The sequence below is a fragment of the Anoplolepis gracilipes genome, chromosome 5, assembly GCF_047496725.1.
Source record: "Anoplolepis gracilipes chromosome 5, ASM4749672v1, whole genome shotgun sequence".
Classification (NCBI taxonomy): domain Eukaryota; kingdom Metazoa; phylum Arthropoda; class Insecta; order Hymenoptera; family Formicidae; genus Anoplolepis; species Anoplolepis gracilipes.
Window position 1 is genome coordinate 8,081,362 of NC_132974.1, and position 26,679 is coordinate 8,108,040.

Genomic DNA, 26,679 nt, shown 5'->3' on the forward strand with positions numbered 1-26,679 from the left:
AAGAAAATGGAAGTACAAAAGTAAATGCTAGTGCATAAAGATGGTAGTGAAAATACATGACGACGGAAATTTTCGATTGGTTGTAAAGGAAAAGAGAAATGTATCTCGACCGTGATATTTAGTGCATACCAATCTTTTTTACAAAGAGTTTGCTACCTCGATATGAAATATCTTGTTTGAATAATAAACAATGAATATGAATAATTGAAAAAATTGATAAAATTACAATTCGAAATTAACTATGTTTAGAAATCCAGAAAGAGAGAGAGGGGGGGAGAGGGGGGAAAGAGAGAGAGAGAGAGAGAGAGAGAGAGAAATTAATTAATTAATTATTTAAAAATAAAAAATTTTTTTTTTCTTTGATTTATTTTTTCTAAAAAGGAATAAACAATCTGCTCCTGTTATAAAACTGTTGTAAAGTGACGTTGATATTGTGCACAATTTCATTTTAACTTGTGTTTTAACTGTGTTTTACTTTAATATGTAAGTTGCGCATCCTATCTTGAAGGTATTAGGCAAACATCTATATAAGGGACAAGTTTTGAACATCATGGTTGAGAACACATAACATATTTTATCACGCTACTTTGTATTCAAGACGAACATGCCTCTTTCCAACCCCAAATATCTCACTGTCTATATTGATCCTCGATCAACCCCTATAGTAATACTTCCGCGTCCTGGATTTTACTAAGTAAAATTTCCTGAATCTGCTCATTTCCGTACCTTAATCGCTACTCATTTCACGTTACATCTCAAATTAAAACCAAGTCGTCGGCAAGATCCAAGAAAATTTCTCGGTAGATGTCTAGTGATTTGCCTGGGCGATAATCCAGGGAGTCTTATGAGACTCTTAAAATTGGCCGGAAATTTCCTCAACGCTTTATATCTACCATTTTTATCCTATATATTGTTTGTAAAAAATCAAATAATTTAAAATAAAACACTTTATAGAACGGCTACCTTCTACATAAAGAAACATAAAGAAATTTAAATTTTTAAGTAATAAGCTAACCATAACAATTAAAATACCTAACCATAATAATTAAGTTATATAGTTTTCCTTTAATATTAAAATTATTAAAAGAATCCCTCTTTCCTTCTTTTCATATATTACACAGGGAAATTATATCAATTAACTCTACAAATAAATATATTTTAACATTTTGTGTGAATTTATTTTAATATCAAGATTAGAGAATAAATAATAAAGCATATTTATTTGCCTCTAAGCACTATAATTACAATAATTTACATATATTAACAATGATTTATGCTATTGTGCGTACTATGTGGTTGTATTATTAGCTCTCTTTAATAAGCTTTGGTATGCGCCCTGTTTCTAATTACCATTTTACACAATGCAAATTATCATTTAATTATACATATATAATAAGTCACAAAACACGTCTTTTTCTAATTTTTTAAATATTTTCTGATATTTTTTTAAACATTTGTTTATTGCGCAAAATAAAGTTCAAGTGATCTCATGATTTATTCGCGTTTTTTAACACTGTTATATATAATTGCATTTTACGACTATGAAATTTTATTTTTAATTGAGTGAGGTAGAAGTATATGTCAATTTTTTCCGTAATTTGTTTTTATAAAATTCATGCTGCGTACAAGTTACAACGCTCTTTTTCGTAATTTAAAAGTGCAGTTAGACATAGTTTCAGGTAATCTCGAAATTTTAGTATGTTTCAAAATGGTAGCCTTGTTGCATTCTGCTGTTGAATTTCACGCAGAAATAATTTACGAACTTTGCACTTTCTCAGCATCACTTTATGTGGCTTCCACGGATTGCAGTCGCATACAGGTCTTTATTACTACCCGCGCAATTCTCGGGATCTCCTTGTTTGCATAAAACCATGTTGTACCTAGATACATGCTGAAGACATTAGAAGTCCGCATGTGGCAATTTGGTGTTCATGCTGTATGCTAGTTAACGTTAAGCCAAGAGTCATGATATTCAGAGTGAGACAAACCGGCGAGAGATAGAGTCGCTAACCTGCTTGCACGCTCCAATTCTGATTCACTATAATCTCACACATACGTAGTTAGAAATTAACGCTAATTATTAGTTATTTGCATCATAAATAGTAAACAATGTTTAACGCGGAGCGAACTCACGATCGCGCGATTGACGAAACGGTCCCTAGGAAGCATTCAAGAGATTTGTTGATAATTAACTTTATAATTGAATTGTATTTTTCATACGACTAATGCACATTCGATTAAACGTACTTACATACATTCCATTATCGAGAACGATCGAAATATTCGATTTCGCTCGCATCGAGTAATTTCAATGGATGCGGCAGCAATATCCATCTCCTTTCTCGTTTTCCTTAGTGTTTCCACGTGGGTGAGAATAAATATTAGTTTCTCACACGAGGAGTCGCAAGAGTTCCAATTGAAACGGGCAAACTTTTTGAGCGACGTGCGTGTCACCGATCGATCGCCATCGCGGTCCAACCGTCGCGTGTCGAACTGTCACTATGTGAACTATGTGAACGCGGTCTGCGCGCTCCCGGCGATGACGTGCCACGCGTGAAGCTGCATCGTTATGCCGCTGCGTCCGCGCGCCACGTCGCCGTCGCCGCCCGTCCGATCGCCGCGCGTGACGCAGGTGACGATGTTGACGACGATGTAGCCGCACGCAGGAGGACGAAAACGTGCCACGCGCAACGTGCCGGCGGCGGCTGGGTGTGGAAGGTCGCGCATTTAATGCGATGTGAAGTTCGTCATGAACCACCCCGCGACCCGGGACCCGCTTGGCTCCAGGTCGCCGGGATGCTGTTATCACACGTGGAATCCGCAATACTGTACGCCGTGCAGAATCTGCCAGAGGCCGGTGCTGAGCCTGCAGCCGTGCGTGCTGCGACGCCCACCGGCGCTCTTTCCGCATCCGTCCGTCCGGGAGCCGGAACATTGTCAGGAGTTTCATCAGGAATGCCGTCACCAGGATCATTACCAAGAGTATCATCGGGAGCGCGTGTACGAGCGTCCTCGGAGGCAACGTTCGTTCGAGGCGCCATCGCCGCGTCGTCGCGACGTTGACATCGCCGACGGCCGGCCGGCCTCGAATCCTTATTATCACACTCATCCGCCGCCCGGCTCGTCGACCGGTTATTCCTTGAAATCCACGAGTATCGTACGCTTAGGCTCGCCCGGTGGATCGCTCGGTCAACGCTCTCCGGGGGCTCGCGTCCCGAAACCTCCCGGCCTCGATCAGACTCACCGATGGATCGGCGAGGAGACCAAAAGATCCTTACCCTTGCACGTCTACAAGTATTATCTCGCGCACACGAAGGAATACCGTCGGCAAAATACCCAGGTAATTATCGTGTTCGTTCGAGACCAATGACCGGTTAATGTACCGTAAGATTAATTACCTGGATGGTCTCGTAGTAGCTAGTACGTATATCTTTCTCTGGAGTTTTTACTTACTTATTTATATAAATATTAAAATCCGTTTGCCTTTTTCTCTTTCTTTTTTTTCTTCTCTATGTAATGTAATAATTTGGCACGGTTAAAATGCAAATTTAATTGGATGTTACATTTTCTGATGTAACCCTGGGACATCTTTTGTGTAACATATTGATCTATTTCTCTCGTAATTCTCGTAAAATTTGTAAACTTTGGTTGGAATTAATCAAACTCAATTTACGTGGTCATTAATTTTTTTTGTTCTCTGACAGCCGTCAGAACGTTTTTCACATGCTTTACATCGTGATATTGAATAAAAATAATAACAATTTCATCTCTTTGTTGCGTGTCTACATGAAAGGCAAAGTGAATTATTCTTCAAATATTTTGCACATATATCTCATTTGGTTTTCAAGTAGTCATCATTTTTTTTCTTAATAAGGATAATTATATCCTATAATATACTTTATGCGATGAATGATTGAGAATCTGATATTAGGTATAAAATATATATATATATATATATATAATAATCTTTGTAAATATAATTATCAAAAGATCAGATAATTTTTATAATATACATATATTTACATATATATTTATTATAATATACATTTGAACTAGCTTTATTGTACTTTACAATTTTAAATGTAAAAATCAATTATTACGAAAATCACGTATAACCTTTTTTTAATGCGACTCATTTTATTTCTAATATAAAATACACTATTAAGCAAAATTCCAAAATTTGTTTGCAAAATTAGTCAACAATATCAAAGTTTTATTACATCTTTCAACATTATGATCAGCTTACTTCACTATTTATTTTGTTTTATTAGAAAAACGCATAAGTGGTTACATTGATTTTTAAAATCCTTTTTTTACATTTCTAGTTAATGAGTTTTTTAATCTCTAACATTTATAAAATTTATGCAATGAACTATAAGCCCGATTACATTTACGATAAAAACTGTCAAGTGATGTCAGAACTTATCTTCAGTTTATGAGATTATTCTCTTTTTATTTTTTACTAGGCTGCCTTTGGAAAAATATCAAAGTAATTATCTTCTATCTAAAATTTAAATATTGGATATGTCAAGAAGGCCCAACCTAATTAATCACCATTATCTCGATTACATGCTCGAGTTTTCGCGATTTAATGTTCAGACAGACAAATGTTAGCTTTGTTAGTAGATTTCGCAGAAAAGTAGTTCCAAGAAAAATGCTTTCTTTCTATCGGAATTATAGTATATATATATATATATATATATATATATATAATAAACGATATATATCGCGCCATTATGTTGTCAAAATATTATATTTAAAAAAAACTATTTTATTTCAAAATATTATATTTAAAAAAAAACTCTGTTTAGTGAAATATTTTTTATTAAATAACAACATATTTTCACAAATATAAACAGACAGAAAATTAATGCTGATTTTCTGTATTTTTTATTAAAAGGATAAGTAAAATTTGGTAATGTGAAGTATTATATATTATAAAATGCGTTTAAGGGTTTTAAATTTCAGCATTACGTGCTTGCTATAACCACTTTTAATTTAACTCGAAATAAATTATAAAATTTGTCATTAAAAAAATATATTGCTGCTGGAATAAAAATGCAATCAAATTATGATAATGATATTTGAAAATTGGAACAAATATCCAACGATAATGTTAACCTTTGTATAATAATTAACTTAATTGAAATATAGGACGCGAAGATAAATGCGTTCTAATCATGATTACGATGGTTTAAGTTGCGAGTTTATTTACACATTATAACACAGCTGTACGTAATAAATCTACTTTATTTATGATATAAACGGTAGTAAAAGAAATACACTGTAATAAACAGAAGCGAGATTTGTGGTGGAAATCAAATTCTGGCTAGTAATTCGTTCAGAAATAATCACAGATAAAATTTTTGTTTGCGTAATCCAATGTACGTGAATTTATAATCATTTTATGTTTTGTTAGAAAATATACCTTGTGTATACATATTTTTATCAAATATACGTTTTCATAATTACATTTGTCGTTATCCGTCGTGTTCCGATCGTAAAATTATCATAACGTTGTAGCAATGTGATATTTATAGTACGGACAAGTGTTCTTGAGCTTTCTAGTGCCATTGAATATATACGAATATTGCACTTGAACGCATCTCAAAGAGGAAAAGCCTGTACTCAAACGGACTGACATTTTTCGTTTGCATACTTTGTTATAAAATATAGAATACGTAATTTGTTCTTGAAACGTTATAACGTCTTTTTCATTTATCACGCTCTATTGTTTGTTATTAGATAATTTTATATGAAATGGCCTAATAAAGAGTACAATTAAAAAGTCAAATAAATTTTCGGTTTTCTTTAACATATTCAATAAATTCAATGGGGATTTAATTAATTATCGTATGAAGCAAATTTAGATAAATTTTTGTTTAATTATATTAGATATATGAGAACGAGATTGTTATAACGAAGATGTATAGAGTGTAATACAAAGGTTGGGAACAAATAAAATGACGTGTTTATCAGTGAAAAAAAATAAATAAAGAATTTTTCTTACATAAAGTTTTGCTCTACGAGTCTTCATTTTCAAGATACAGGGCATAAAAATTTCTTGAAAAAGAAATTTTGTGCAGCTTAAGTTGATGGAGGTCTGTTAAACATAAAAAAAAGTAACTCTTCATCTCAACCAGTATTTTCTTCGCTCAAAACTTGCATTTTCATTCGCATGTCATGTTCAATTCGAGTCATTTCATACACTCTTAACGGTATTTACGTACTTCTAACACGCAATTTTCAACAGGGACTTATCTCAACAGAGGAGAATTTTTTTATGGCAAAATTTCTTTTTTGAAAAGCTTTAACACCCTATAGCTTGAAAACGAAAGCCCGTAGGGCATAACTTTATACAAGAAAAAGTCTTTATTTTTCACTGATGAATACATTGTTTCATTTGTTCCTAGCCTTTCTCTTACATCCTATATTGTATATATATATATATATATATATATATATAGGTTGTGTGTATGACCTATTTAAGTAAGGTAAATCAGCCGGTTTACGACCGCAACAAAAGGGCGAATGTCTACATTGTTATATGCTCACTTTTCATAAGTTCCATATCGTATAATATTAAGTCGCGTCAAGACCATTGATATTTACATTTGCATATATTTGGGACACACAACTTTATAACAACACATATTGTTATAAGTTTGAAACTATGTAAATTGTAATAATCCTATATATTTATTTATTCATATATTTATTCAAGTAAATAATTATTTTGGAAGAAGAAAGACCTAAGCAAAATCATCAAATATTAAATAATTGAAATATTTTAATACTTGAATTATAGCAGAAATTAGCAGTTATTATTTAAATTAAGATCTATTAATTTTTTCGATTATTTATTTCAAATTTCTCCTCAGTTTATTGAAAAATAAAATTTCTCAGAAGTGTAACTTATTTACAAATGTATGGTTCTATTTTTCTTTTTCTATTTTATTAATTTTTCTTTTTAAATCAAAGTATTCAACAATGATAATATGCTGCCAATTATTTATGATAAATACGATTGATTTCTTATATTTATGCACACTATAAACAAAATAACTATTTCGTATGTCTATATGTGATATTAAAGGAATATGAAAAAGTATTCCCAAGTTTATTAAATGTACAACTAATTTAAATGTACGGTTAACAATAAGTTAATGTTTTGTGGGAATAAAAAAGGTAAAAGATAGAAAAAGATGCTATTCCAATTAATATTATATTTTTTACAGATAATTATATATGCAATTTTATATATATATATATATATATATATATATATATATATTTTTTTTACGAAAATTCAGACACTTTTACTAAATAATAGTTTTAGTTTTTCGTTCACGTTTAATATATACATTTGTTTTACAGTAAATTCAATTATCACAGAAAAACATATTGTAAATATATAAAATTTTATAAATGTAATAAAACGGTATATCTTATATTCTTAGAATTATTGAATCAATAAATTGTTTTCTTGTTTTTTGTAAATAAAAAGAATGTTTTTATCATTTTTATGTATGTTTTATAAATTGAAATTTATATTTTGAAATTATTTAATAAATAAAACACAATTATCGCATATATATGATTACATGTTTAATGCAATAATTATATACCCAATATATGTATGTTATTTAAAATATTTAGTTTTTATTGGATATTGATTTGAATTTTAATTAACGGTATTACAATATTTTTGATATTATAATGATGTCTGATGATGTCATTTAATAATTATTAAATTACACACACACATACATATATATATATATATATATATATATATATATATATAATAAAATTTCAAATTATAAGAAATATTCTTAATTACATCAATGGTAATAAACCTAATTATAATTATGACATTATTAATGATATAACTAAATTGTTATTAAATTTTTTACATTTCTGTAATGAGATGCAATATTTTTTTATTTATTTTGATGTTCTGGAAATTGAGAACGCAAGCATAATTTTAAAAAATTTAATGTTCAGAGATATAACGTTAACGAAGTTTCTCTTGGTTGTGAAAAATTAAACTCATCCAAACCTCATTCGTTAGAATTATAGTAGCTAAACTTTTAGCTTCTCTCATTGAAATCATGTAAAAATAAACATTTTTCGTGAATAAACGTAATATTTTGTTATTTTTAATACTTAATTGTATTTATTATTGCTAAAAATATACATATTTATTTTTATATCTTCTTAATATCTATATTTTAAAATATTTGAAAATATCTAATAATTTAAAGACAATAGCAATAATGATAACATATTGATAATGATATGGCAACAATGTTATAATACAATAATAATATAGAATCTCGAAGGATATATATGTCATATGTATGTCATTTCTTCTCATATTTCTTCAATCACATTAATAACGGCAAACATTAAATTATTAATCTCACAACGAATTAATTAATTCTGACAGGTTTTACAAGAAAATCAAATTATTACAGAATATTTTAATTGTTTTAAAAGCTTGAACAAATGATTTGAGATAACATGTATACGTCATTTTTGTAGAAAACTGAAAATTTAAAGCATCCATTACCCGAACTTTCACTTACCGCGTAAAGGATACTTTTTAAGCGTACAGCACTTAAAATTTAACGATTTTGCTTTAACTCTAAAACAAAGCCAATTTGATTGGCGGCTCACTTTTTTATCGATAATAACATCGCAGAAGATGATAGAGTTAGATTAACAAGATATAATAAAAAATAGACTATATGAGATATATTTCACTGTGTTTATCTTACAGTATATTAATAGTTATATATTATACTATGTAACATGTTACATATCATATATAACATGTCGTGCTTACTCACGTATATAAATCTTATAAATATGTAATAGGAATAAGGAGAGACGGTTACAAATTTTTACTAGTAGTTTTTTTTTATTAAAACGAGAGAGATACTCTTATATACTTATTTATTTATACTTGTTGAGCTTATCCTATTTGCAATTTCCGAGAGAGTCGGATGCAAGGAAACGGAAACCAAATGCAGGCAAATAGAATTTGAAGAATTTTCCGTCTGGAGTGGGAATCCATGCAAACATGTGGTAGGAAGTACGATAATTTCCGGTTTCACGGACACAGGAGTCGTTTATAAGAATCTTGTAATTTCACTACACCGAAAATAAAAGCGTCGGTATAAAAAGATAAAAACATGTCAGATTATTATAATGTACAATATATTTAGTGCTTAAGAAAATCACAAGTGGACAGTCAATTTCTACTAACACTTGGTCCGCGTATGTGCAATATGTTCCATAGGCGGCTTATGTGAAACCGTCGCTATAATAATATGACTAAGGTTGCTTCGCGCAGGGAATATCAAAATGGCACATGATACTTTGCTTGAATATCAAGCATGCCTTAAAGCCGACATAACGAATAGGATTTCTGCTACTTTTATTGCTTTATTCCGTTTTGGATAAGTACGTACGTCCGGGATAACGATGTGAATCTGATGCGGAACTTCTGATCACGAAGAATTAAACAGTGAAAAAAAGGGCGTCAGTTATATTTATACTGTATACCTTGAAAATAACGCTCGAAGAAGAAAAATGATTCTGTACTATATCATCGTTATGCATAACAATAAGTCTGTTCCTTTTATGTACACTCTATATTGTATTTTTTTCCCTTTACTAACGGTGAGCACGTATTTCTTTCATTTCATACATACGCACAAGTATAAAAATACAAAAAAATAGTTACAAAGAATCCTAATAACAGTAGGATGAGAAAATGTATAGTACGTTTTTGTAAAGGTAATACGAAACCTTTATAAATTTATTTGTTAACAAATCTAAAATAATTTCCTATATATGGAAGTTTTATATGAAGAACAACCTATATATATATGTAATAGAAATATAGCATACTATGCTTCACAAAAAGTGTAGTAATTATCTTAAAGTGCACAAAAATGACACAAATTGTATGAAGTATTTAGAATTAAATCATTGAGAGTATTATGAAAAAAAAAGGTATGTTAGCTTTTAAATGAAAGTTTTAGTTATTAGATAATAATATAAATATGTATGTCTATAAGTAAAATAATAAAGTTTTTAAAATAGAAATTTAAAAACTTTAACGTACAGTTTTTAAAAGAAATTAATATAATTAAAAAATTTGATTAAAAAACTACAGAGAGAGAGAGAGAGAGAGAGAGAGAGAGAGAGAGAGAGAATTTTCTCATAGCAGTTTTCAATTATATTATGTGTAGACGTCTGTACATTATTTCTACACACAATTATATATTAATATATAAATCGCCCTTTAATATATTATTTAACACGATTTTTTAAATTTTCTGTGCGATTTAAATATAACAGATTGTCTTCAATGAAATTTATAGGTTGACAGCAATATTTACTTTTTATGATACATTTCTGTATGATGTGTATTTATATACGCATCCTAGTGGACACTAAATTATTCTCAATGTATCAAATCCGTTTGACATTTGTTGACGCACGTAGCGTCAAAAGTTAATACCACGGAATATAAATGCATGTTTTTTAGGTACCAATCTGCATACCTTTACCACAAGTTATTCTGCATACAACTAAAAATAGTATACAGCTAAAAAATCGTAACAAATATAAATCTTGAAGAATCATTTTTTCACAGGATACAGATTACTTCGTAATGCTTTTTAAAACTGTTATAAAGAGAAAAATTCGTATTATAAAAGGAACGTGAAATCATTAAAAAAGAAATATGAAAAAATGAATTGTATCTATTTATTTGTTTAGCTTAATTTAGGTAATGTTAATTTAATAGAACTGTAAGCAACATAGTCATTATTTTCAGACTGAATGTCTTGCAAAGTTTTATTGCGTGTATTTTAATTGGCGCGCTACTTATCAATTTGAAGTTTAGAGAGAGAGGGAAAGAGAGAGAGAGAGTGTGTGTGTATGTTTTTTACGACTCTTTTTCTCTCTCTCTCTCTAAAATATATATATATGTATATATATATATATATATGTATATACATATATATTTTCTGGAAATATTGAGGGTTTATATCAAGCGTCGCATCAGGACATATTTTTCACTTCGAATATATTTTACTCGAACAAAAATCGCGAAAGGTATCTTGCTTGATATATCTACGTTACCACCAAGTTTATGGTCTCATTTATGCTAAGGAATGAACATTTATTTTACGACTGATAGACCGCATGGCGTCAAACTTAACTTTGCAAAGCTGATTTTACGACTTTCACTTATAGTTAGCTGTAAAATTAAACGAATGATGCACGTTATAATTGATAGCATAATGCTTTAACAGATTTGTACAGATTGATTGAAGTATAATAACTATCATAGATTTTTCTCTATGGCTTTATATTGCATCTAATTCATACAGCTTTGCAAATCATCTATAGTATAAATCACAACAAATCCTCTTTATTATTTTAAATTTTATAAGTTTGCTTAATTAAAGCATAATAAAGATCTGTTTATGGAAGTTCTTATATGATAAAGATATAGAAATATATATAATTATAATTTTATTGTCATCTAAAAATTTAAATCTATTAGGCTTTTAAATATGTATAATGTGCTGTAGATAAATTGAGCTTATCTTTCGACAAGAATTGCCGATACAAATTGCCAATTGCAAACGCTTTAATTAAAAAATACATATGTTTCGGTAATCTAATAAAGATAAAAATTGAATTTTGCTCACACATATATCTTATCGTGAGAGAGAGAAAGAGAGAGAGAGAGAGAGAGAGAGAGAGAGAGAGAGAGAGAGAAAGGGAGAAAAAGAAAGAAACTCTAAATAGAGAGAATAGAATAATAGAGGAGAATTATAAATAATTTAATTGCGCATATAAACGACAATATGCGGTAAGAAGTTTACGAATTTATAAGTACGCATACTGTATACATATACGCAATTGTCAAACTAATAATGCGTATGGCAATAGACTATTGCAAGTGCATAGTTTGACAAGATTATGAAAGCTGTAATTCAATTCTCCAGTGTAAGGAACACACAAACATCGTTCGCTGTTCCAATTACGATGTTGAACGGTAGCTACGGGTCTGACTGTTGATCCATTAGTTGCGAACCTAAATGTGACCTGTTTGTTGCAACATTAATTCTCGTTAAAGCGAATTTCACCTGCCCTTCGGACGTGAAAATTAGGCCATTTGGTACGGCACATAAATTAGATGTAGATATGTTATCAGATGAATGACACGTGTTTCGAAAATTGAATAAAACGGCGTAGCTTTATGAGTATTACTTAATTTTTTGCCACGATATATCTATAAGGATGTTTTTTTAAACTTTGTGCTTGCATCTCACAATTATTCTGAAATATTTTGTTTTTATTTTACAGGTAAGTCATCTTTCGAAAATTCATTTGCAAGATATTCTTTCTCCTCGTGTAAAAATAGGTAAAATATTTTTATATAATTTCCCTTTTAAGTACATATTGCACACATGTACGGTTGTTTTATAAGTTTAATTTTTTAAATATAACTTTACCAACTGATTTTATTAATTTTATATTAACATACTTTGTGACTAGCATTAAAATAGCAGTATTTATTATCAACATTTAATGTATGCAAACGACTGACATGGAAGCATTGATTCTATTTTACTTTGTTTATTTAATGAATCTATCTTATCGCGTTCTCTCTCTCTCTCTCTCTCTCTCTTTCTCTTTCTCTCTCTCTCTCTTTTCATTATTTTTACTTTCAGTTAAATATATAATACGTAATTGAAATATTAAGAGCTCCATCCACACATAAATTATTTATGCTAAATTTATTATTGTTAGTATTGAACTCTCTGTAATTTAAAATCCATTGAAATTCCCGTGACCGATGGCTTTCCGATAATGCTTGACATTTGCATGCTCAGTTTTTTTAATAAATTGTAATTGGAATTTTACGGTAATCTTGCGTTATCCTGTGATACGATATATAATTCTTATTGAAACTCGTAAGTAGGTAAGAGATGAGTTGTGCTTTAAAAGCATGACGATGCTGAAAATCATTTTAAATTGATTGTGAGCTGTAGCATACGATATAACTACAAACGAACATAATTGAAATATTTATACACACAACATAACTGTTAAAATCAAGTCAGTTCTTGAATTATTTTTCATTACAAACTTACTTTAATTGCTTGCTCTTTTATTACAAATAATTTATGTTATGTACTAAAAGAATATTTAAAACTACGTTTAAACTTTTCTACTATTTTTACTAGCTTCCATATATATTTAGATCACATTGATTAAGAGGCTTTATATGTTAATTACATAGAAGAGGGAATTTATGCATAATGAAACTAAGCACGCCTGATATTCTTAACAAAATATTAACTGCATTTCTCTTTCTACGGATTAATACGGGATAACGGGATGCTGCTGGAACTTTACGCTAAATATTTGAAGCGCTCGTTCGCTCAAATGTTTTAACGTGATTCTATGCGTCAGATTTTCGTCCCATGCAAAAATAATTGCGATTGCTCACGATGCATCGTACAGTGATTAGGAATGTAAGCCAGATAATATATATGATAACTTTAATGAGCACGTGGACGTGATTATTCTGTATTTTTCTTCGCCCACTCATAATAATCTGCGTCCCTTATTTCCTTCTTATAAATAATTTCGAGCATTATGCATATGTGCGTTGGTTGCAGCGCGGTCAATGCGCGGGTAATCATCGCACGAAGCATCGATGATTAAACGCGGAAGCAGACGGTAATTGAATTACAATGAGATTCAATTTATTAGGGTTATCAATTATTGATTGACCTTTGAATTATATTCGTCGCGCGAGATCCCGCAAAAGCTTGCTGTAAATTATTACACTGTCATATTTAAATGAACCACGGGAATGTCCGCGACGTTTGAAAATTCTTGATAAAATAAATGATGAAAAATAAAAGATAGGGAAACGAGAAAAATTGTGCACTTTAACCTGGCGTAATACGGAATATATAAAGGCGAAACATAGCGTAACACGTTGTGCGTTATTCTCGCATAGAAACAAAACGAAAGCAGCGATATCTCCGAAACGCACGTTAAAGTAAATGTATCACGGGCATGTATGAGATAACTAGAAAGTATTTTGTTTATCTCGTGAAACATATACTTTTATGTCACAAAGAGTAGTTTTAATCATTTATCTTAATTTCATTTCTTTTTTCATTCTTTTCCATTTCTCTCCTTTTCACAACAAAAAACAATGATAAAAGATAATTATTTATATAGGTATATTTTTATATTTATTTAATAGTCATATAAAATAATACAATTCAACTTTCATTATATTAAGAATGAAAAAAATTGTAATAAATCTAATTGGTATTCTTAGCAATTTCGTGACCTTATTTCTCTAGATATGCAAAAGCAAATATAACATTAAACTAAAACGTGTGTCGCAAGACGACCAATAACTGAATTCGTTGTCTTAATATATTTCCTAATTAAGTGACATTTGTGCTAAATACGTCGCAAGTGTGTGAAGTATGAACTAGATAAAAACGTGTTAATTCACTTCTTAAGCTCTTAGCTGCTACTTATATACATGAACTTACAGTCCCAGTTTCTAGTTGAACTTGGCAAAGTTTCTAGAACACGTTGTGTGTCCGCTAATATATCGCTAATGTCTGATATCATAAGAAACTAACCGAAAATTCGCCGTAGATTGTAGATACATTTTTTTGCGTGATAATCTCGTAAAATTACACACAATTAGAAAAATTCGAAAAACATTGAAAATTCTGACTCCACTGTGTGCGGAGAGATTTATATACTTTTTGTAGACAATGGAGATCATCATATACCGGAAGTTCTTCCTCTCTGATCTGAACAATTACAATTGTCAAGGGAGCATTTCTTTCAGTTATCCAGCAGAATACCGCTCATGAATTTAATTGCTCTGCTTTTTCATCGTTACGGAATACACTCATTCTAGTTCGCGATTTCAATGGTACAATCGTAATGGTACCATTGTATTGTATCGCTCCTTGAGTTATTTACATCCGCGTTTACAGTCTTTATTTGGTGATCTCAACCTTGGCTGAAGATATGATAAATCAAAGCGACATAGCGCGGAGAGCTCAGTATAACACAATGATATATCGCGAACAGTTATGCTCCTACGCGAATTTGCAGTAATTACAGAACGATGTCCTTGATTGAATTGATATAATTATATGTAATTGAAATTCTTAATTGTTTCAATAAGTACATACCTGTCCATTTCTGGAGCAAGAGACATTCCTTTTGATCGTGTCGTCGTCTTTCTCCCAGGTCTCGGTGTTTACACATAAATAGTGTAAACTCTCGTGTATCTATCTTTCCTTATTACTTCTTTAGAAACAAGAAGGAAAACAGGTACGATCACGTCATTAATCTTTGACGAGTGCAACTCTAAGTTCTCCCTCGCGTATATTCACGTATCGCTTACCGATATATGCATGTACTTTTCTCCATCATTATTATAGGTAATAAATTGTTTCTTTCAACGTTGTTGACATCGCGAAATGTATAAATTTATATTTTATATTTTGAATAACCAAATCAGAAATGGTTGGCGTGTTTGAAATATCGTCTAAAAGTTTAAAATATAAATTAAAAGGAAAAATTTTAGGGCAATATTAAACCTTTATATATATATTTATAATTGTTATTGCTATATATATTGTTTTGAACGTAAATAATACATTCTTCACAAAAGATCTGATTTTTCGAAACTTTCGCATTTGGCTTTGAAATAAACAGTTTTTTCTTTGGGACAAATTATGTTTTTATTTACGTCACTGCCTTTGGCTTCAATAATATCTATACATACTTTTTAAACTGGATTTACTTTTTAAAAGTTTCCATAAAGTTTTTCTAGATATATCCACCTACTTTCTACGTATTTAACAGAGCTTGAACTAACTGATTAATGTTACTAGACTGGAAAAATAAATACTTTGCAAAAACGAGTTATTTGAGAATTAGGAAGGAAGGTAGATTTACGTATTGTTAGTAAAAAAAAAATTGCGATTATAATTTTTTGTTTCAAATTATTAATTCTTAATATGAATAACAAAGTAACTAAATATTTAAGAGAGTGTATATTAATGTACCGTTCTTAAATTTTCTAACAATAATGTATTAGTAGGAATTTAAAATTAATCTTTATTTAAAGGACACTCGTTGATCTTTTAATTTTTTAGAAATTTTTATTAATCAGAAATTTCTCTAAAATTATTTAGAGAAAAAGTTTATTCGTGCAACAATATATGACAGAAATCTTTAAAAATATTGCTAATTTCAAAAGTATTATTATATATGTATTATGATAGGAGATTGTATATATGACAGGAGATTATATAATCTAGATTTATATGAATCTTGATTATCCGTTGATAAAAACCTGTATAAATCTATATAAATGACTTTGCAATTTAAGTTACATTACCGGTAACTAATGGTTCCTTAGAGTCCGAATAAAGACTATTATTTTCATTGGCCTCGTCGTATGACGTTACTACACAAGCCACAGAACTAAATCGAAAATTGTTCGCCTCTCTAGGTATTTAATGTGTATTTGATTGCGCGCGTATTTTACTGTGAATCAGAGATAAGTGACGTGATGGGAGATAGATGAATTATTCGTAAAATAGCTAATTGGAGATTCTCTAATTGAATTTTATAAACCAACAGTTCTATATAATATATACATACAATATAATACGCAATATATACGCATAATATGTATATATTTATACAATAATTAATTACATAATAATAAATAATATAATAATTAAATTCAATAAAACTTTATATCTTAAATAGCTAATGTAATTCTTTGTTAAAATATATTATAATACAAAAGATTAGTTTTAAGAGAAATACAGAAAATAACCGTCTACAATAAAATATTTTATAGTAACTTTTAAAGTTTTACAAGAGAATAATTAATTAACTTTTCGGGTTTTAATTATTTAGAATTTATGAATAATTGTTTAAATAGTTCGAAAAATTTTTTAATAATTTGTGAAAAAAAATCTTATCTTTTTATAATATATTACATATTCTCATATATTTCTTATGCTAAAATCAGCAGTTATTTGCGTAATATAATAATCAAGTTTGACTTATTTGCTGCTAATTTAGCTTTTCGTGATTGAGACACGAAAAGATGGGAAAACGATGGCTGTAATAAATGAAGATAATTTGCAAAGGCCGAGTTCAGATATTTCTGAAAGTGAGAAGTTCTTAAAGTTATTAATTAAACACGGATTAAAGTTAGTCGTGTTCTCGCATTAAAGTTTAGGATACGGTAAAAAGTTTGAAATAAGAACCAACTGGAAAATTAAAGAATTCATGCCATCATATTTCGCCTTTTATGAAAAACAGCTTCTTAATATTTTGGCTTATATTGAGATAATTATATACATTTGCTAACTTAATTTATTGCAATATTTTGATAAATGGATTATCTATCAGAAAATAAAAACTGGGAAATCTTGGACATATGTTATAATAAGAGTCTATGTTTTGGATTTTTGACAGAAATGATTTCGCCAGTAGGTATTTATTTATGAAAATTTTATGTACATATATATGAAATTAAGCATAAAAAAGCATGAATTAACATTTTATGGTAGTGTGGTAAGTACAGAGCAAGAACGAAGAAACATTGTATAAAAACATGTAAAATAATGTTAACAATGCGTAAGCAGATATTCTATTAGGCTTGAGAAATCTACAATAACGTGAGATAGTTAGATACTTGTAAAAATTTTTTAAAGGCTTATCTATTGCAATCTCATGAAGATTTTAAAAATATAAACGTTATGAAAAGCTACTTAATATAATTTACGTCATACAGAAATTTGCAAGTATTGGTTGTGATAAAGCAAACTATTTTTTAAAATTAAATTGCTGTATTTTAAATTGTCTTGTAGAATATTAATAACCAATATAGAAGTCGAGTTAAAGTTATGAATCTTTTAATTTCATCCATTCATACTTTCCTTGATTTTTTTTTTTGCGATCTACAATAGAAACCTACACAATACTCCAAATCTAGCTTAATTATACATTCGTGTTGAAAGATTCTTATTATAACATGTAGTATAGATCATAGGAAGTAAGTAAAATGTGCTGAATCAGACAAAAACGTGCAGTAGTAAAACCATAGTTTGATCAGACATTGCTTACGACAGACGTGAATCTATAATGCCATCAATGTTATTATATTATAAATATAACACAAATATTATTTTATTTAAATATTAATTAAATAAAGTAATTCTTCGTAAAGTTTTTGTAATTAAAAAATTATTTTTACAGAATATTACGAAAGATTACATGGGTTCGATCTATTTAGTGATAATCAAAATAATAAGCTAAATTGATATCGCACGATCCTAGATATTTCTTATTTATATCAACTTATGTCTTTATCTTCTATGCTCATTTATTTACATATAAATTAATTCAAAATAATTATTTTAAAATAATTTTATATTAATTTTATAAAATTTTTAATTTTTTGATTATATGTTAAAATATCTAAAAAAGAGCTCAGATATTTGCAAAAATTTAATTTTGAGTATTAGTTAAGATATCGACAAAACATTTTATGTTAATGCATTATACATATCTGTTTTATAAAAATCATATTTATCAAAATAATTTATTGAAAAATAAAATTTGTTACTGTTATATAAACTCGTAAAACATGAAATGCATTATGTTGCTTATATGAGCTTGTTAAAATATGAAATGCATTATATCTAGGATAAGAAATTATATTCAAATATAGAATCACATTTAATATTATTAAAATAAAAATACATTAAATTTTAACAGAAATTTATATAAACCATTTATGTTGGAATTAAATAGTTTACATAAATTGTTTTAAAATGTAGATTTTTTTAAATGTTACGCATATATTATAAATTGCAATATATTTAAGATGTAAAAAAGACAAAAACAAAAAATGATTTTATATAACAACGATAACTCGATTTATACAAAATATTTTTATATTATATATAATTCAGCGTCAATCTTCTCTATATATTCTTTGCATATTATCTTCTCTTTTTCTCGTAGAGAACATAAATTTTATAAAAGATAAGACTAAACTTTGGCAAGCATCTCCATTCCGCAAATTACACCAAGATCTCGCAAATGGAACAAGGACATTTTAAGAGTAACATACTTGATTGCAATTAGTAACAGAATCTTTTAGAAAATACAATGGGATTATCGGGATAAATTAATAAAGAATTGGCTCTGAGATATGATTAATTTATCAAATATTAATTATGCAAGATATTTATAATTATACATATAATATCGTCATATAGTATCGTCAAAATCATTGGTTGATTTAATCGTTTAAATAGGCTATAATGAATTTTTCATAGATTCTTTTAAACATTAATAGAGCGTTATTGATTAGTGTAAATCCACTTTATGTGTATTTATCTATGTTTAATGCGATTTATTATAATGTGCCATATATAAATATATATTAATGATATGCGCCATCAGTAAATTTCGCAATTTCTGTTCAATACGTCAATGTTGATCATTGAATCTTTTCAATAATTTATTTCGCGTGCGCATTGCAGTTAATGGAAGGTCACAAAATTATACAATGACAATCTAAACAATAGACATTTTACTTTGATCATATATTTTATATTGACTAGAAAAAAATAAAATTTTTATTTCATTTTGTTGCAAAATTTATCGTGAAGAGATTATAATTATTTTAATAATTAAATAATTACAAATTTTTATGAAATAATGAAATATTGTCTTGAATTTAAAATCAGAATGCGGAAGACTTTGCGACGTAACGTTTTTTTGATTTGCTATATCGAGATATAGGTCAACCTTCGAATGTAGGTTAGCGTGTCATGTTTTCGCTGGGAAACGTAAACGTGACCATGCAGAAATTATTATCAACTCCGTTTCAAATGAATTTTTAATAAACTTTGGATTTGATATTTCTCAATGAATAGAAAAAATTTATTGCGCTAACGTTTATTAAGGATTGTGATTTATACAATATATTTATAAAATAATTTAAAGAAGTAATTGTGTGTGTGCGTGTGTACGACATTCTTCAAACTACGTATGTTTCGAACAATGTCATAACAAATATCTTTAGAATCAGACAGTTACCAAAACCGCTCCGATCCTGAATGCACCCTGTGCGTAGGAAATTAGCATCGTTACCAAATGGTAACAGAATACATTTAAGGGTTACTCCACTGGTGTCAAGCGATGAATTATTCAGAATGCAGGATGTAATGGCAAATACCTGTTTAGCTTGCAGCTAGAAACTCGACTTGCATTTTGTTTTAAAAAAGTGTGATTCACGCAAACTTTATTGTGTAGCGCTCAATTAAATAGTAGAAATATGATAGATATCAAGTATTATTCTCTTAAATAAATTCTCTATCGATATATCCATAATTTCTTTTTTTATCGACTAATACTTTGTTTTTAATACTAAATATTTGAATAATTACATTTTTATATGTGTATTATATGTAAAGAAAGATACTTAAAAAAAATATATATATATATATATAATTACCAAATAACTATCAAATCAGATTTCGTTATGTTCAACATATTCAAGATTTAATTCGTAAACAGAAATTTCCATTTCATTTTGATATTAAGTTACTATACGTAGAAATTGGATACTATTTTACAAATGTTTAATTTATTATTGGCACAAGTGATAATCTGATAACCGAAATATCGAAATATCGAAATATTGTATGAACATTGATAGAACCTTTTTTATTGTGCGTAGTTGAATTGTATTAATATAGATAGAATATTTTTACAAGGATAGCTATTCAATCATAGAAGTTTAACAAGAGGCGCGCTAATTTGTGTCGAGTACAATCTAAAAACCCTGTTGCATATTGATTGCATTGTGGAAAAAGGATTGTCCGATTTAACTTAACTTTATTCTGCCAAATATCAGTTTGAATGAAAGAGCACTGTCATTCTATACAAATATTACTCTTTTTATTACAATAAATTTTCGATATTTCTCTTTTTCATTTGCTCCGAATTTTGAAAATATTATTATTTCCAAATCCGAAAATAATTGTTATAGAGAATCCCTCACTTTTATATCATTGTGCACAGTTTTCGAAAATTTGATAATTAATTTTTAAAAATATAATTTTTATTTATTACTTTTTATTTGAGGTTTAATTACACATAAACTATAAATATATATATACGATAGCAAATGTTACAAATGATAATCTCTTTCGAGATCTTTGGTAGGAAAAATCATCTTTAAATTAGCCAACGAGTTTGTTATTTTAAAAATATTGCGGCGATAGAAGCCGACTAAGTGAAGGATACTCTTTGTAAGTTACTTAATATATCTCGATCAGAATGTGCACGCACACACATGAATTTCTCTTGTATATATTTGTAAAATATTTGTTAACATAGTTTTTATTGATTCTCAGAAATATCACTCAATCACGCAGAAACACCCGATTTTTATATATTATTCACATCGGGATCATGCGATCTCGAATTCAAGTTAAATTTTGTATTAAGCTTCCTAGAAATTTATAAATTATTTATATCTTTACTGTCAATACAATTATGGCCGACGATGACTTTTTTGGACTTTTCTTCTTACATGTTTCGCTTAAATATATTGTATCGGCATCACAACCCAACGATGTTTGTCATTAATTTAAATTAAAGACTAAAGGAGAAACACGAGAGTTGCACCGTGACGTGAAAGCTTAAGTACATAGTATAATTAGTAGTTGTAAGAGCATTTGTTCAAACGACACGGGAATTGGGGATACTATATACGGGAATGAGAGACGTAGCGTCAGGAGAGCCACCTATCCGTGGAGGAATCGATCGATCGTTTTTCATTCACGCGCCTTCGACGTATGGGGACGCATACTAGTCCCCGATATTCGGTCTCCAATCATGCACATCAATCTCTCCTATTCTAGATGAATACTTCGAGCTTTCGGTAAATTTCTCAATTTATTTTAACTTGGCTTTTAGGATGATGAAAAAATACCATTGAGATAAGACGGGGAAAAAAATTAAGAAAAACTGCTATTGGAAAGAAATAGTGAAAGGATACGTCGTGACGCAGAAGACGAGTAGTTTGAAACAAGGGAAGAAAAAGAGACGATAATCGTCGAATTCGATAGTTGTTTATGGCAAGAAGGAAGACCTGAGAGACAGTGAGAGGTAAAGGATGAAAAGCAAGAGTGGGAGATCACAGAGAAGGAGCGGCACCTCATGGAAAAGGGAAGAAAGGGGGAATTGAGGCTGAGTTCGGAGAAGAAAGTCGGTAGAACGGGGAGGAGAGAGTTGAACCGGAGGCGGTGGGTGAACATTGCGGTCCAGAGGGATGAAGGAGAGCCGCGTTGCCGTTGAGGGGTTGGTGATGCTGGCGGATGAGACATGCCGGGGTATAGAAGGGCGTGTGGGAGGGATGACTAGGTGGCGGGTGGGTGGCCGTCGAGGATAGTGGGTCGGCTGGTTGGTTTGCGTGGAGGGACTGCGCGGCAGTCGAGGCTGCGAGGTTCAGTGTTGGGGAGCGCGGCATCGCGATGCGTCGATTTTCCATCGCTGCCGCACTCGCACACGGCTTTTTCCGTCGTTCCAACTTTTTCTTCGTTCGCGAAACCGTTGGATAGTTGACGTTTCGTTTTCATTACGCTCTTTGCGATTTATTTATTTTTTTATATTTGTCTCGCGTTTCGCTCGTGCTCGCGTTGTCTCTCGGCCTCGTTCTTTCCTCTCACGTCTATCCTGTTCTCGGATTATATCGGCTCGTGTCCGCGTGCTCTCCTATCTCGGTCGTGTTTCTTTTCTACGTCTGTATATTACGCGAACCGCGGTTCGTTTCTCTCCCCTGTGCTCGTTCTCGTTCGCCGATCCGAAACGCGCCCCGCAAGGCGCACAATGTGACGCGTCTTGACGCGTCAACGACAGCGCGGATCAACCTTCGCGAGTGACAGTGCGCGACGACGCGGCGGCGGCGACGACACGTATTTCGTCAGTCCGTCACGTCGGCTAAGAACGAATCATGGCACCAGACAGGGCCATGTGGCTACGAGATCCGTGAGTACGAGCGCGCTAACGGCGCCTCGCGACGGCGATGGATCATCCGTACGCGGGCGGTTGGGTGCCTCAAGGTCACGGAGGCGGCGGTGGCGGAGGCGGTGGTACGGCTACTGTACCACGATGCTGGGAAAGGCCGTGCCGATCTACCGATCCTTCGCCGATGCGACCGTTTGAGCACGGTATGCGCTCGACCGAGGCGATGAGATCGATGGAATCGATGAGATCGATCGATTCCGTCATACGTCAACCGCCGTCTGATCCGATGCGTGCATCCGTGGAGCATCATCAATCCATGAGACCAATGGAAGGAATGAGCAGATCGATGGAGCAAATCCGTACGGAACAGCCACGATCGGTCGTCGATCATCCTGTCGCTTCGTCTTCGATATCACCAGGTGCTATCGGAAGCGGTATGGATCGTCGTGTGATGCGCGCGATCGAGCATCCCTGCCGGTTGAAGGATCACGCCAGTTATGTACACGATCACTTCGGAAGGCCTCACGAGCACGGCTGTCGTTCGGTCGAGCATGTATCGCGGCTGCTGGAACATCGGCAGCACGAAGCGCAACACCCTGGTAGACCAACGATCGAGCATCCGGCCATGCGACCGCCCATGAACTATTCCTGCAGATCTCTCGATCACGCCCCCGGACGTCCTATGCCGATGGACTGCGTGATTTTTGGCCCGCACACTCATCCGCCGCCCAGATTGCCCGCAGAGAGCCCATTTCGCCTCAATTGTCCTGTGCACAGCCCCTTCCGATTCAGATTCCCAAACGGCGCCGGCACCGAGTATCATTCGCATTCGCAGGTAAAGCGCATTCGCACATCCAACATCGCAACATGTCGTCTATTGTTCGAGTGAGATGAGAAAGATAATATTGTTCGTTGCTTCTCTCTCGGGGGTTGCGCGATTTATTCCGCATATTTAAACGGACCGATAGACGTAGATGTTATAATCCCCGGGATCCACGTGCGGCTGCATAATGAACAGAGACGGCGCTTCGATAAATTTAATAACAATTTCTGAAGAGCACGTAGCACATTCACACATAAGAGAAAATAAGTAACCACTCACAATATATAGTGACTCACTGACTTTCGTAACTTACTAATTTCTGCCTAATAATGATAGAAAACAAACTAATTTACAGTAAAGAGAGAAAAAAAAATAATATAAGTAATTTATTGAATTTAATATATTTATATATATTCCATTATTATATGTAGAATATTTCAGAGTTATTTACTTTGAATTTAAATATGAATTATCTTAAAATACAAAGAGTGTAATCGATAGCTAATTCTGGAATTCCGGGTGCTTATTCTTAACGTTACACTTTAAGCTAAAATTTAAAGAGTATGTGTTTATCCAAAAATATAAAGATCTAAATTTCCAAATAAATTGATGCATTTTATAAGATTATATTTTGCATACAAATATAAAAGTTAAATTATGTTATATAAAATTATCAAAATCTTTTCCGGAGCAACTGCACTTATCGCCATATGTTGTCCGTTAAAGTCATTATATATCACAAGTTTCAGATAAATCTACTTACTGTTCATTGTCAACCTAAATTTACAGAGCGTTTCAGTAAACATGAGTCTCATAATGCTAAAGCTTAATGCGAGGATTTATACTTAATGCTAAAAGCGAGAAGGTATACTTAATACTAAAAGCGGATGCGCTCCAATTCCTTAAATAATTCAAGTCATATGAGTTTTCGAAATTATATAATTCATTTTTGATAATATATAATAACTTTGATACGAAAGATTTTCTTCAAATTAAGTGGCTACTGAACGAACATGATCGGTATCTCTCTCATATATTCCTGAATTTTGCGAGACTATCGCTGTTTACAAAAAACTCAGCCAACAATTGGATTCATTTGTGTATACGAATGATAACGAGAGAACGGGAGAGAATCCAGCTCTATATTTTATCCTGGTGTCGTAATATACTGAGGATGGCTATCGCGCGTGAACCTAATTCCATTATACATGACAACCGGAAATTTGTTCCCGCATTATCGCACTGGTCTTTCCGCGGAAATTTTACGTAAAAGTGTATCATGCTCGTCTGCGTATTACAGTGTTTATTTAAAAAAAGTGCATCATGCTCGTTTAGACTACTATTGGATCATACAAAGTACGATTTGTCGCATCTAGATCGAGGTTGTAGGTGAATGCAATACACGTACAAAAAAAACACACACACATTCAGAATATAGTAGAAAGCTTACACAGATACATTCATTTTCAAAAACCAGTGTGTTCAATATTAAAAAAATTAATGTCATTGATATATAAGCTAGATATTTTTTAAAATTGTACGAGATAAAAAAGAATTGCTCGTAATCTCTTTTAAATTAAATTTCTCTCTATTTATGAGCTAATTGGAAGAGTCTCACATAAGACAAGTAGAGAAAGAGAGAGAGAGAGAAAGAGAGAGGGAAATATTAATTTCATTGTTCTGAAATACCGCAGTGGAGTATGAATGGAATCCAAATGTGTTTCTGTTTTTGTAGTTTCCGAGTTTTGTATGAATGGATTGAATGAAAGCTCACTAAGATTTCTTATATTTTTATGAATATCAAATAAACGTAATTATATTATACTAAAATTATATTTTACTAAAAATCTAGGTGTACTGGATAGAAAAACTTGTTACATGATAGTTCTATTTCTATTGTATTTGAAACTTTTCATTGAGATTTGGAATGTAACAATATATTCATTAATGAGTGAATGGAAACTCATTATCTACAGAACAGTAATATGGGATCGATTGTCTTGTGCGTAGAAGATAGATAATAGCAGGTCGATGTAGGTTCATATCTCTGAGCTATTCCTTTGATAAATTTGTAAATGAGGTTTCTACGTAGCTGTAGCAATTGCTTCTGTAAATCGCAGCTGCGAGTACGACCGCAACACGGTTTGTTAAACCGGTCGAAGGATATAGATCTTGAATTACATTTCACGTCACGTTGCAACATTTGAAATGGTTCAGAACACAATATGTAAGCCTCCTTCGGTGAGTATTGGTCTGTGCTGAAATGAATATATTTGGACATCTGTATTAATATCAGATTGATGTCGTTACATTTAAATATCTTCTAAATATCTTACAGATGAAGCTGTAACCTTATATATATATATAAAATTAAGATAAATAAGATATTTAAAAGACATTTAAGTGTAATGATATCAATCTGATATTAACACAAATGCTCTAATACATGCATTTCAGCACAGATCAATGTCCCCTTTAATACTTTACATATATATATATATATATATATATATATATATATATATATATATATATGTGTGTAAAGTATTTAATATTGAATAATCTAATTACATTGTGTATACAAATATCTGCCTAAAATATTTTTATAAAATATATTTCTTTGCAAAAGTATTTTTTTTACTAGTTTGACTTGTTTAAATTAAGTAATTTTTAATAAATGTATCAAT

The 26,679-nt window shown here is 31.0% G+C and overlaps 2 protein-coding genes across 14 annotated transcripts in view; one reads left to right on the forward strand and one right to left on the reverse strand.

Moving 5' to 3' along the window:
- Positions 1-15,608, reverse strand: part of LOC140666133 (salivary protein Tsal2A-like) — a 57,715-nt gene extending 42,107 nt beyond the window's left edge. For 2 of the 3 annotated variants that reach the window (XM_072893001.1, XM_072892998.1), the window contains exon 1: positions 15,282-15,608. In XM_072893001.1, coding sequence (XP_072749102.1) covers positions 15,282-15,357 — 76 coding nt within the window. In that variant the 5' untranslated portion in view covers positions 15,358-15,608. Of the gene's footprint in view, positions 1-2,251; positions 2,323-15,281 lie in introns of those variants that run through there. The other variant, XM_072893002.1, reaches the window with a different exon arrangement.
- Cask (peripheral plasma membrane protein CASK) overlaps positions 1-26,679 on the forward strand; it is a 182,200-nt gene that overhangs the window by 47,869 nt on the left and 107,652 nt on the right. The window contains exon 1 of one of the 11 annotated variants that reach the window (XM_072892972.1): positions 22,631-24,004. The exons of the other annotated variants lie outside the window; for them this stretch is intronic. Within the exon in view, the coding sequence (XP_072749073.1) occupies positions 23,228-24,004 (777 nt within the window). The 5' untranslated portion in view covers positions 22,631-23,227. Of the gene's footprint in view, positions 1-22,630; positions 24,005-26,679 lie in introns of those variants that run through there. 11 annotated transcript variants of the gene reach the window in all.